General features: G+C 33.5%; 1 protein-coding gene across 1 annotated transcript; it reads right to left on the bottom strand.

The window, feature by feature from the left end:
- Positions 1-81: 81 nt before the first annotated feature.
- LOC120342436 (uncharacterized) lies at positions 82-11,310 on the bottom strand. Its single transcript, XM_039411268.2, has 3 exons — positions 8,931-11,310; positions 1,484-1,662; positions 82-1,360 (listed from the first exon to the last, which is right to left on the bottom strand). The coding sequence occupies exons 1-3, from the start codon at positions 9,802-9,804 to the stop codon at positions 881-883; spliced, it is 1,533 nt and encodes a 510-aa protein (XP_039267202.2). The 5' UTR covers positions 9,805-11,310; the 3' UTR covers positions 82-880.
- Positions 11,311-12,920: the final 1,610 nt, after the last annotated feature.

Here is a 12,920-nt window from a genome sequence, read left to right as displayed (position 1 = left end):
ATTTTAAAACTGTGACATAGTGGCACGCCCAGGAATCTCAATACTGCTCGACAGATAACATGAAAATTTAAGATACTCTGGTTTAAATGATTTATCATATGTGTTTATTTATCCAAACAAAATGTATAAGACATAACAGACACGTTGTATAGAAGATTAAAATTGAGTATTTCTTGACCAACTACGAAATATTTTTTCATCGTGCACGTGGAAAAATTCATTACAAAGATGTCAAAATGTAACAAGACGTAATAGCAAATATGACCCAAAAGTAAGTAAAATACAAAACAAGAAGAAAAAAAAATAAAAATCAACCATTATTTTGTATTTAATGCGCGTTGAAAATTTATTCTTGTTCATTTTTAACAATTTATTACATACGTTATTCAATTTTATGAATTACAGAGATATGAAGTTAGGATTCCAAGTTTAATAATATAGTTTTAGTTTGATTTGATTTTCATTTTAAAACACGTTTCAGATACTTTTATTATATAGAACCGAAAAATACATAAAACATTTCAAAGATTTATAGAAATAATAATTACCAAGATTCACATGTGAGTAAATTTTTGTATTGTTATGTTGATCATTTAAAATCACTACTATATTTTCAGTTGATTCGAATTTTGTATATTCAAGGTAAATATTATATATATTTTGCCATTAGAAAACGACATAACACGCCGTTACTTCACTTGTTTACTTATTCTCTACTCCCCATCATTCTGGAATATATATGCTTCTCTTGCAGTTGTAAAATAAACTGATATAGTATGTCGTCATGGACAGTGAACTTTGCTTCATGTGAAGATCATTTCTTGTTTCTACATCTTCAGTTTTCAAGCATGAAAAATAACCGCGTAGAGTAATTACTTTGTTATAAAGTTGTTGTGAGCATATTGCTGCTGTAACCTCGGTCAGGCATCCTCATGGGAGAACTTATGTCTGTTAGGGTGTTAGCTTCGGAAATCGAGTGATCTTGTGCGCCACCATACAGATGCGTTAAACTTACGTTGACTGCCACGCGGGAGGATTGTTCTGGTGAAGACGAGGCATTAGAGCCGGAGGACGGGGAAAATCTGGCGGCGTCGGAAGGAGATTGTTGGGTTTTTTGCGCGGTAGATGGGTATGCGGTGCCATACGCGTCACCCTTTTCCACTTTGTATGCCACGTCCAATACTTCTGTTTTATCTGTCGACAAATTCTTTTTATTATTGTTATTGTTGTTTCCATTTAATACGAATTCCTCAGTGGAGGTTTTAACGGGAACCGGTAATCCTGATGCTTTCATTAATTTTTCTGCTTCTTTGTCTCTCTTCTTTTGCTTCATTCTGCGGTTTTGAAACCATATTTTTACCTGCAGACATAGAATGGTTTTGTTTTACTCAATTAATATATGCATGTCATTAATTAAAAATATTTTTCACGTTTTATATATTTGTCAATTTTCATACTACAAGATAAATTTACTCTCATTTACCTGTGTTTCGTTGAGCATGAGAGCAGCAGCTATCTCTACTCTTCTAGCTCTTGTAAGATATTTATTGAAATGAAATTCTTTTTCGAGTTCAGTGAGCTGCTTTGTGGTAAAATTTGTCCGTCCGTTGCCAACTTGCCCCGCATATCCATAAGCATCAATCTTTCCATGGTTGTAATATGCTGAACAGAATAATACATATTTTGTAAATAAATCCAGGTAAAAATCACAGTAAAGGATAAAGTGTAGTATATATCGTTTCATCATTCATTGTAGTAAAGTTATTACATAGCTATGTAATACATAAATTAGACTGTTTATTTTTGTTATAGAAAAAATCCCAGAATGAACACGGTTTCTTATACATCTATATGTAAAAGTATATCGCCAAACGTCGTCTCATCATGACCCCGAAGTCAATCGATGCTCATATATCGTATGTGATTAATAATAATGACGCGATGACACCAATGCAGTTATTATCATTATTATTTGTTGTTAAAAGTAATTAACAGTTGAATAAGGACGGGGGTTGGTGGACAAAATTGCGAACTGGGCAAACAGATTTGTTTTATTAGTCAATCAAATTAATAAAAGAAGTCGATATTAAAATATTTAGGTCCATAAATTTATATCATATTTGTCCCGTAATTTACCACAATGTATTTTAATTAGTTATATACTAATGCTTTTTTGATACTGAATACTGACAAGTTATACTATATAACTAATAAAGCTAATATAGGTTGTATATCGTGAAAGGCATAGAAAATTCAATCGTAAAAACAAAATCGAGAAAATCAAATTTTTCAGGAATTATCGACTTTAACTAATAATTAATAGTTATTTAAAGACCCTTCCTTATAGGCAAATTCAGTGCAAAAAAATGAATCGATCCAATAAATATTGTATGCGACACAACATTACAAATTATAATTATATTTTTATTGCTGTCAGTTTTTTGTTGCAAAGTGTCTAATCTTGCTTTTATCAAATTTTTCTAAAAAATTCTAATAAAAGAGTAATTATGCAGTGGAAGTTTTAATGCCCATGTTGATTGAAGGCCCATCGTAGTAGATGGTAATCTGTGATAGATTGATAATACAGACTGCCTTTTAATTTGGTAAGCTGCAAACATAATCCGCGAAAATTGAGATCAACGTCCAGCAAGCGAATCGGTCAAAAAACGTACAATTACTACGACCAACTGTGACTTGTCTTATGTCAATTTACTCCGTCCCCACAAAATCATTTTTCGATTTCTTAGAAAGTTTACGAACATTGAGACATTATCCACTTGTGTCCAAATGGATTTCAAAATAAAAACACAAACACCATTTTGGGGCTTAACGTATCGTTATTTTAACGTTTCTTAGGATTTTACAGAAAATTATCAGATGACATTCCTGTGAACCAACAGGTAAGGCATTTCACTTCAAGATGTCCATTGTTTTGAAAGTTTCAGACGGCTGCTTCGCACATTTTAACAAAGTGAGCTGTTTACACTCGATAGTCACCGGGAAATACCTCAAGGTATTAAAACCAAAAGAGTCAACAAAAGCACATTCGCTGTTCATTCATCTACGTGCAGATGCATTTAGTGACAGTATTACATAATAAGACAATTTTTATTTGCAATTAATATAACTTTTTTTCATTGAAGCAAGCAAGTCAAGTGGTTTGCGGTCATTATATTGATGATATAATTTTGGGTTCATGCTCTACCTAATTTTCGACAATTGGATTAAAATGGCGTTTACGGTATACAATTATAAATTGTTTTATGTCTGTCTAGTCTATAAGCATTTGTTGACCATAATTCAATATGCTCACATCTCGCTATTTTTGTAGCAAATGCAATATTATGTGTTGCAAAAACAAAACTATATATATCAGCTATTGAGCTCCCAGGGTATATATTTTTCCCTTTCTCCAAATATTGGCGCCTGTTAAAATACGTGTGCCGCCAAGACAAAAACTTTGCCTATGTTTTGTATTGAGCTGACGAACGGTTAGCGCATAAGATTGCTACTTTAAATTAAAAACGATATTTTCATTTGTGAATTATACACAAATCGAAACCTATTTTACGGATTTTTGACAAAGTAGCCAAGCGACAACCAATTTAAATATCCCAATAAAAATTCACGCTTCATGGTATTTGCCACTCAACAGGTTTTCGTATCGAGCAACAAGACAAACTGTAAATAGTTCACGACCCCTTTTAGATGGACGTTTCGAGGTGTCTTAGGCATGAGGGTCGAAATTAAACTAGTCAGAAAAAGTGAAAAGATTTTTATCTATTTGTTGCAACTCTGCTAACTCTGGGAGCATACTTGGGCGCATATAGAACGTTGGAGATTATAAATTGAGGGGTACAATATGGCGCTTCAAAGCACGAAAAAGAAAAAAATATTTTGATTTTCATTCTGCGATTAAACAATATAACGTCCATTGATATTTGTGACCGCGATTTCATCTACACATTTGTTTTGAATTTTGATAATACTCATAATATTTAAACTATATAATTAATTCTGAAAATGTAAATATTGGTCAATACTATTGGTTTCGCATTACGAAAAATTTACGACTTGCTCAAATAAATATTTTGGGCGCCTTCCTAATTCTTATAATACAGGTAATAAAAAATAAATTCACCTGATATTATATATGCGCTTGAAATCATCAAGCGGAATGGGGATGCAGAATATTGCAAATAAATATGGTAATTTTTAACCTAAATCTGTCTTGGACAATTCATCATTTTTATAGGGCTAACAAATTTTGTTTTGTTGAGCATATAAAGAGCATTTGGAAGAAATGTAAATTTATTACATTTCTCACCTCTTTTTAAAAAAAGTTTTCCAAAACAAATTCACAATGACAAAACAGAACTAAAAAAACTAGTCTAAAAAGGATTGTAAAAACGTTAGGTTACGTTACGTAACGTTAGTTAGACCTGGTTTTAAAAATACGTAAGTGAGAGTAAAGAAAAGTTCGGGGGTCATTTACTGACAAGCGTCCTTTCTAGACCTATTTGAATGCATTCTCAATTAACGTTTACATTTTTGCTCATTTTTAACAGTCATTTGTGAAACATGAATGAATAGAGGATCGATACAATATAGATTTGTACTTATGTACTTTTGTAACGCATGAAATATTTTTGATGTTTTTACCAGTAATGATATATTGAAAAATGTCACCGTGACGTCGATTCAACGTAGTGTATGGCGTCAGCGGACGCGAGAATGGAGCGTGAAATTCTCAGTCCACCCTGTAATAGAGATAGTCTGAAGTCTGCTCTTACCGATTTGCCGATTTATTTATTTAACGCTTAAGGGGAGAAAATTATTGTAGGCGGTGACGAAACGGCACTACTAACCGCACTCAAACAAAACATTTTGACTTTTTGACCCCTGCCGAATGTGCCATCAACATTTTTCGCTTCGGATTATAGTTCGGATGCGGTCGTTATCGACAACCTAATTGCTCTCAGGTGCTACTTTTTTCGCATCCTAATATACTCCCTTTGTTTCTCTCCATCGTCGTAGTTTAGGAAGAGAGCGGCCATTTTCTTTCTTACCGCGGAGTAAGTTCACGCAATGAACGAGATAGGAATATATCATTTACAATTCACATATACATTCATTTTCGTTGAAATCGATACTTTATTTATTCGATCTCAATTCTCAAATAGGTGCTTAGCTAGTGTTATGCGGGACTTATGTACGGTTTAAGTAGTTTATAATGCTACATAAGTCAGTATTGTGGTAATAATAATTACTGAAGAATATTAGCATTACTACAGTAAATTCAAAGGAAACTTCCTCCCCGAAAACGACCAAATTCTCCCCTGGGCGGAATTCCCTTCCCGTTGTGAAACGTTGTCATAACGGATGGCAAAATGAATTAGGGTCTTATGACTAATACTAGTTTACTTTCTAATATATGCAGTCCTAGTTGCACATAGTAGAATATCGTTTTACCTGTTATGGTTAAATACTATGAAAAATATCATGTTTCTTTCTTAGCAAAACTCATGTTCATCCAAACTGTCTTTTGAGTAAACGAACGTGTATTTAACAAAAATATAGTTGGATTTCAGATTGGTTCTGTGTTAACTCATCACCCATTGGTGAATGGGTGAAGTTGTAAATGCAAATTTCGTTTGAATTTCGTGTGCGCTTACCCCTGTATTTGATGCAATATCATCATATAAATAGGTTGTAAAAAGATAATTAAGACTGGCGTTTTAACAATCCCGACTTCATAGATAAAGTTATTATTTTGCTATTTATCATACTCGACGCCTCCCACGATTTTGTCGCCGCGGTACGTCATGGAATGCCTACAAAATTTCTCCAATAGAAAAAATGCCTTTTTTTCAAACAAAGACAATATTTTGGGTCTTATCGTGTTGTTTTTGTAACCCGTTGGTATTGAAATCGCTTCATCATTTTCCGATATTTTACTTTCTCTTTCCTAGGAAAATTTTGAGCACTCGAACAAGTATGAAAAATTCAAATTTAGGTTCTCGAAAACCAAGATTTTCCACAGGCCATGTTTATTTCAGTTTAAAATACTATTACTCAAAATAACATCGACACAAAAAGACCGATAGGGTTCATCATCGCATAACGCTCCGACAAGCAGTCAAAAATTTTACGAAACCGCAAAATTGGAATAATTAATCATAAAACCAACCACGCACTGCTTTACTATTAGTAATTGACGAGACTCCGCACTGTAAGTAACTAACTATTGTTGAAAATAAAGTAACAATTTTGACGATGAAGCAAAAGTATATGACTGTAAACCACAAAATGAAATGAGCATTTGCCTACGAGTCGAAAGTATATCAGACATGAATGGTCGATAAAAATGTGGCGACCGAATGGGTAGGGAAAGATTATTACAGGCGCCACAATCGCTAGAAAATAAGAATTTACCCTGAAAACGTAAATTCAAATGTTTAAATGCTAAAAACAACAATTACGTCCGCAATGTTGTTTTACGCCAATTACTTCGCATGGGTATCAACGAGTTTACCCATACAAGGGAAGGCAAACTACAAAAAGTTCTCTTATGAGACAAACATAATAAAACATAAATATATTTGTTGCAATTAGAGAATTAAGCAGATTAAATAATTAGCTAGAACACAAATTATGGTTAATAAGTATAATACTCTGTATACAATACGAAAGACGTCGTCGGGGTAACCTAAAACAAAATTGTTATATTTTATCTGTTTTGATATTCTTGTTATTATGAATAACTAACTTTTGATTGATGGGTATATGATCTGTTCAAATTTGAAAAGTTTGGAAAATACGGCAACGCGGTATTTTCATGGTAGCAGTAGCAACACTGACGTCATTCCATCTCGTAGTATAACGTCAAGTAGATTTACATCCTAACACCACGGGGGAAGTTCGAATTTGTGTGGAAATAAATATCGCAAGACGTATTATCGTTACCAATACCCAAATGTCATTTCGGTGAAATATAAAAAAAAAACATACAATAAAAAAATTATTCCATTAATTCGTTCAGCTACAATCTTTATTAATGAACAAAATCATGCTAATTTTGAGCTCGTTCATAAGTCCCTCAGATGAAGTTACAACCTCCAACTTGAGCAAAATATCATTTCATCTTTTTTGAAAATTGAACTTTCATAAGTTGGCAATAATTTTATTGATGAGCATTATTTTTTGAAAATACTTCATCGACACCGGATACGAAACCTCAAAAACCAAAAATGAAATATCCAGGTGCGCAAACATGTATGACTGATGACTGGTTTACACGTGGAAACAACACAAGTCTTCCTTCTCAGCTTAGAGTCATTGATCAAGGTCATCTTCCGACTCAATATCTTGAAAGATTGAATCATACCCTAAAATCTATGAATCCTCGTAGCGCCAAAAATTTTAAGTTTGCAATTTTATAGGTATTGTTGTTATTAGAGTTATGGTATATAAAACATTCATTAGCGGCTATTTTATTTCAGTGTACACAGAAGTTAAAACAAAACTTGAATGAATTAACAACAAAAAAGTTTCCCGAACGTGCGATGAATCAAAAATTTCGAAATATTTGGAAACTATGATTTTTTTTTAAATTTACGTTATGTTTATTTGACTTTTCTGTTGCTTTTCCAACTTCTATTGACTTGTTTCAAATGTGGCTAGCTGGTCGAATTTAATTGTTTATTTGTTGTGGCGTTTCAATTCGCTTTTGATAAAAGGTCAGTATCTTATCTGATATGTGACATATCAGGCACGGTGTCACAATCAGCTAATTAACAACAGGCGCGTGTATAATTTTATTTTAAATTTACCATGTTAATCTTAGAGTTTAGAGTGTTGTTATTTAGTGTTATATGTTATATTCAGACTACCTCTATAAAATGAGATATACATGCACGATCTTGTAATATGAAATCTGATGGCTTGAATAAAATTATGTTTGAAGTCTCGATTATGTTGTCATAGGTACACAAACGAACCGACAAAAAACGCAAATATACAAATGAATAAATTGAGATGATAGAATAAAAAGGGTCATAAACTGATGTTAAAAGCCAAGTTGGGCAGTGTCACTAAAACCCCTAATTGTATATCATATTTTTTATGATGAATTGTCATTAAATCTTTTATCATGTAACATTACCTCTTTTTTGCACCTGGGACGAAGATCAAAACCCGGTAACCTGAATCTCTTGTTTATCTAACTCTAATTTATTTGTTCGGAAACTTTTAAAATTCAAACTGTAATCTCAGTATAAAGTAATTTAAACAACTATTTGTGGACATTAGATAAGTTTAAACCAATGTTTAGTTTTCCTTCTTAATTAAACATAGCAGAAGTAACAGCAAGTCTCACACGTTTGTTTCAACGAACCTCAGCATCTTACTGCATTTAATGTTCAAAGTAAAAATAGAAAAAATGACTCTCAAATCTAGCGTCAAATCTAGTCTCATTCTTAATATCTTTCTTTTTAATTTGTTCTGGATATTTACATAATATCTAAATATATATTTGTTTCAATATATTGTCTAATATAGTATTATAATCAAAAATTGTATCTCCATTTCCCACACACAAATAAAACCTTTCGTATCCAAATATTCTATCGTTCAGATATATGCAACAATATTTTGCGCTGCTACTTTTCAATATTTTTTTCAGAAAAAGCGATTTATTAGTGCAATTTGATTATTTCAACCAAATTTCTAATAAAGAATTTGAACGTTATATACGGTTTACACATCTCGGCGATTCTGGAGTTTCTATTAAAAATTGACCATGAATATTCATCCGGTGGCTCGCAATGATTTTACTTAAACAAAATGGCGGCGTTCAATCTCATTGATGGTACAAATATGCATTAAAATTAAATAACAACACTCTCAAATATTAACACAATAAATCTTACTTGTTTTTGGTGGATTTCTTTTTATTTTCATCCAGTCATACGTGTTTCCTTGGTCCGTATTCGGATTAGAGTCCGCTTCAAACTTCTCCCTAATTTCGTTGATATTCTGCGGTGATCGACGATGAGGGTTTCCGCAGTTCAAGTAGCCAAGTCCCGCGGAGTCCAAACCTGATACATGTCCGTTCATTGGCATTTGGCATGATGAATACTGAGGATGCATGGAATATGGGGCTGCGTGGAAGTTTCCCGAATACATAACTGAATTGCATTGGGAGTAAGGGTTTTGTATGGCGGATGATTGATTCGGAGAAGTGGGGTAAGCTGATCTCGAATTCAAAGAATATATTGAAGAAGACGCGGGATTTGTTGTTAGCTGAGTTGTGTATGAATAACCAGCTGGATACGGCATTCCTAGAGAAGGTGGATAAACTGCATTGTTTGTAACTTGGGGGTAACTTGTTGCCGACATTGTGATTTGTTGGGATGGAGAGTGGCTATAACCTTCGCTTATTGGAGGTGACGTTGAATTGGGTGAAGGAGTTGCAGCATGGGATGCTATCACATCTCTGCTCGAATATTGTGATTGAATCTCGTAAGGATGACTTATTCGTGCGTTGTAAGGTTGTTGCATACCGCTGTCCAATTGTTGGCAGAGAGAAACCTCCCCTTCCGTTTTTGCGCTCACCGAGTTTTGCATGGAGCATGAATACATTGGTGAAGCAGGCCTGACACTAACATCATCGTTTGATCCAGGACGTTTGCCTGAGTTGAACGCAGGCATAGAGTCTTGAGTGCCATAAAGCATATTATCAATAGGGGGGCGACTAGTGTACGGATCGCTTGTACAGACTGGATATTCCATAAAGGAACTCATACCACGAGTTTATTCAGAGCAATATAAATCAATAAAACTTTAACTCTATCAACGAGAAAGAAATGATTTAACGTCATATTTTACAGAATATGTACAGTTTGTACATCTAATACAAGCCTAGTTCAGCCTCAGTAAATATTTATATACTACAATAATATATCCTTCGCGCCTAAAAATAATTACTTAAAAGATTCTGTTATAAATTATTCCATTTTATAAAATCGTATGAATTTGACTATCCTATCGGCAAATATTGGACAAAACTAAATAAATAAATTAAATCGGCATTTGTATTTAAATGAATTTGCTCTTTCTGAGACGGTTTTCCAACAATACAATATGTTGAATACGCCCTAGCCTTGCTACATCTAGCCAGTGGATTTCATTCGCTATTAGATTTTAGTGAGTTTATTTAGTTTGTCAATAAAAAAGCAATTTTACGATCGAATAAAAATAGTAGGCACGGGTGTAAACATCGAAATGAGTTGTTTGCAAAATCGTTGACCGTATTTTACGGCGGTCAAATTTAATTCGTGTAATCAAACATGATTTTACGGGTTCGACAATGTGACGCTGCCCGATGCTAATTACATTATAATTTAATTGGGTCTGTCGATCGTTAAACCCAGTCGCACGTAACGTACCACGACCTCTTTTAGTCGTTCGAAAATCACACAAAATTTATAAAAGTTTGAGCAACAAACATTTAGATCCTGTCAGAAATGAAAAATTAGATGTGAAAATGTTAGTATCAGTAGTGTGTCACACTTAGTAAACGATACTAGTTCGTAATTTATTTTTTAAACAAAACACATGCAATGAATGTCTATCGCTTCAATATGTTGTACAACTCTAACCGAATTTGTACACTTTTCTATGCTGAACCATATTGAATACATCTGGTGTCACTTTTTCGTAAACAACACAACAAAACTAAAGATATGCTCCCAAATATAATTTGCAATAGCGACCGTGTATGCATTGAAAATATACACTTAATAAAATTTACCAACTTCGACGCCTTAATAATTGATATTAGGGTAATTCCGACCCTCGTTAATTCACCAACCAACCGAAGTTTTCACGAAATATCTACGAATAGACCGAATCGCAATTTATATCCATGGCTTTTACACTATATTTCAATTTCGGTAAATCCGCACAACATTACCAGATAATCGGGATCACTTTAGCGATTCATTGTTTGAACGGTTGCAAAACAGGAGGAAGCTCTTTTATTTTCCACTAACCGTCTTACAAGAGATGCCATTGATTAACGCCCTTTCCCATAAAATAAACTTTATTTGATGTGCAATTCCATTTATCCATGCTATTTTACAAACCACTCGTGATCTATTCTCCTAAATATAATATACAACCAAACTTACGAACTTGCTTAATTTTCATTTCACAGTGAAATTCTGTCTGTTTTTCTATGTCTAAATTCTCTGATGGCATTTACACAATCTCGCAGAAAAATTGTATAATTTTAAGTCTAAAATGTGTTTTTCGAGATGCTGCTGCTCTGCTAGACGTATTGGCAAGTCACATAACTATATGTCACACCATTTGTTTTTAGCGAACCTGCTGTCGTTTGCTTCATTTTTTCTCTCCCTGTTCGCCGTTCTCTTTCATAGCCATCCCTCTTTGTTTCTTTATTATAATTCAAAGGCATACATTGGGATCTTGCCGACATCAGATTTATTTGTATGGGGAACATCGATACGCTGCTTGAGTTGAGAGAGTGTTGTCTCACTTTTAGCTCTTTTTCTCTCTTTAACTAAATCGAGAGCGGCCCTGCGCGGACAGTAGCACTTACGGCGATACCATTGTCCAATTGAGATCCTCCCACAACGGGTCAAAAGTTTATGCGGGTCCTTGTATTGCGACGATCAAGAGAATTTTCAATTTCAAATGTATTGTTCCGCGAAGCAAAGAATGTCGCCTTCCATAACCGAACCCAAAAATGAGCAAACAAAAAATTCTTTTGTGAAAATCTTAACTTGTTTTACGAGCATTGTATGTTTCAGTTACAAGTCGAATACATAATTTAAAGAAAAATCTTAAAAATATATTAACATTTTTGTATCGTGTGTAATCTAACGTACACGCTGAAATCGTCAGGTTCTGGTGAAATATTCCAGTAATAAATAGCAAGAGGTTATTAAACAAGTCCAAATAGCGTATACGGCGCGTGAAGTATAATTTATCTTAACTTTTGATTACCATTACGAGATAAGGTATATTTTTTGAAAAAAATGCGACTAGAATAAATATGTTTGATATAATATAATTTAGTGCAAAGAGCATATCTGAGTAATCATGTTTTGGTTTCAAACCGCAAAATTTTAGGATGTGACACATGTTGCCTGAAACCCATTTGGGAGTGAGTGTGCGTCATTAAAAAAAAACATCATTGGGTCAACGTACCCCGAAATATGCGCAATTGTATTTAGGGTTGGTTCATGACTACGGGTCGTGACTCAAGAGGTCTTCTCCTTTTGCCAAATATGGATTTAATACGTAGAAATGATAGAAACTTTTCAAAAATTTTCTGATGACGACCAAAAAGATGGCATTTAGTGAAATACACTTATTCTTTTATTGACACCCGGTCGTAACCCATGAGGTGCCAGGTTAAAAAACTCTCATATTATTATTAGGTGTCGTATCTCAAATGTAAGAGGAAGTTCCTCTGCATGAAAAATCTTTTTGTTGATTTCAACCCTAAAATACAGGTCGAATTTATCTCAATGGCCTAACGTGAATAAAGATGTGTTAAGTTTGGCCAATTATATATCAGATAAGTTAATTACCCATAGTCTCGGTATTGTTCTACTGTCAAATTATTATGATCAATTTTAATAAACGATGTTAACATGTAAATAAAATAACGTTTGTAAGCGAGGTTAGATTATATTTAATAAGTATATTATTGGCATGTTTATATTTAAACAAACTTAGTTGGGAAGCATTTCTGAAATGTGAAGTCTTTTGCAACATCCTAAAAAAAAATGAATTTATTTCCAAATTTTATGATAACCTGAGATTACTTATTAAGAGAGTAAATGTCAAAATATTGGTATAAAGAAAAGATTGAAAATTACGTCGATAAC

The sequence above is a fragment of the Styela clava genome, chromosome 3 (genome assembly GCF_964204865.1).
Source record: "Styela clava chromosome 3, kaStyClav1.hap1.2, whole genome shotgun sequence".
Taxonomy (NCBI): Eukaryota; Metazoa; Chordata; class Ascidiacea; order Stolidobranchia; family Styelidae; genus Styela; species Styela clava.
This window is presented reverse-complemented; position numbering and strand designations above follow the sequence as displayed.

Bases quoted from the DNA above. Each gene is read 5' to 3' on its own strand.
- LOC120342436 (XM_039411268.2), bottom strand. From the start codon at position 9,804: ATGAGTTCCTTTATGGAATATCCAGTCTGTACAAGCGATCCGTACACT. The intron at 1,663-8,930 runs GTAAGATTTATT...TATTCTGTTCAG, and splicing joins AAGAAATCCACCAAAAACAA to CATATTACAACCATGGAAAG. The intron at 1,361-1,483 runs GTAAATGAGAGT...CTATGTCTGCAG, and splicing joins TCATGCTCAACGAAACACAG to GTAAAAATATGGTTTCAAAA.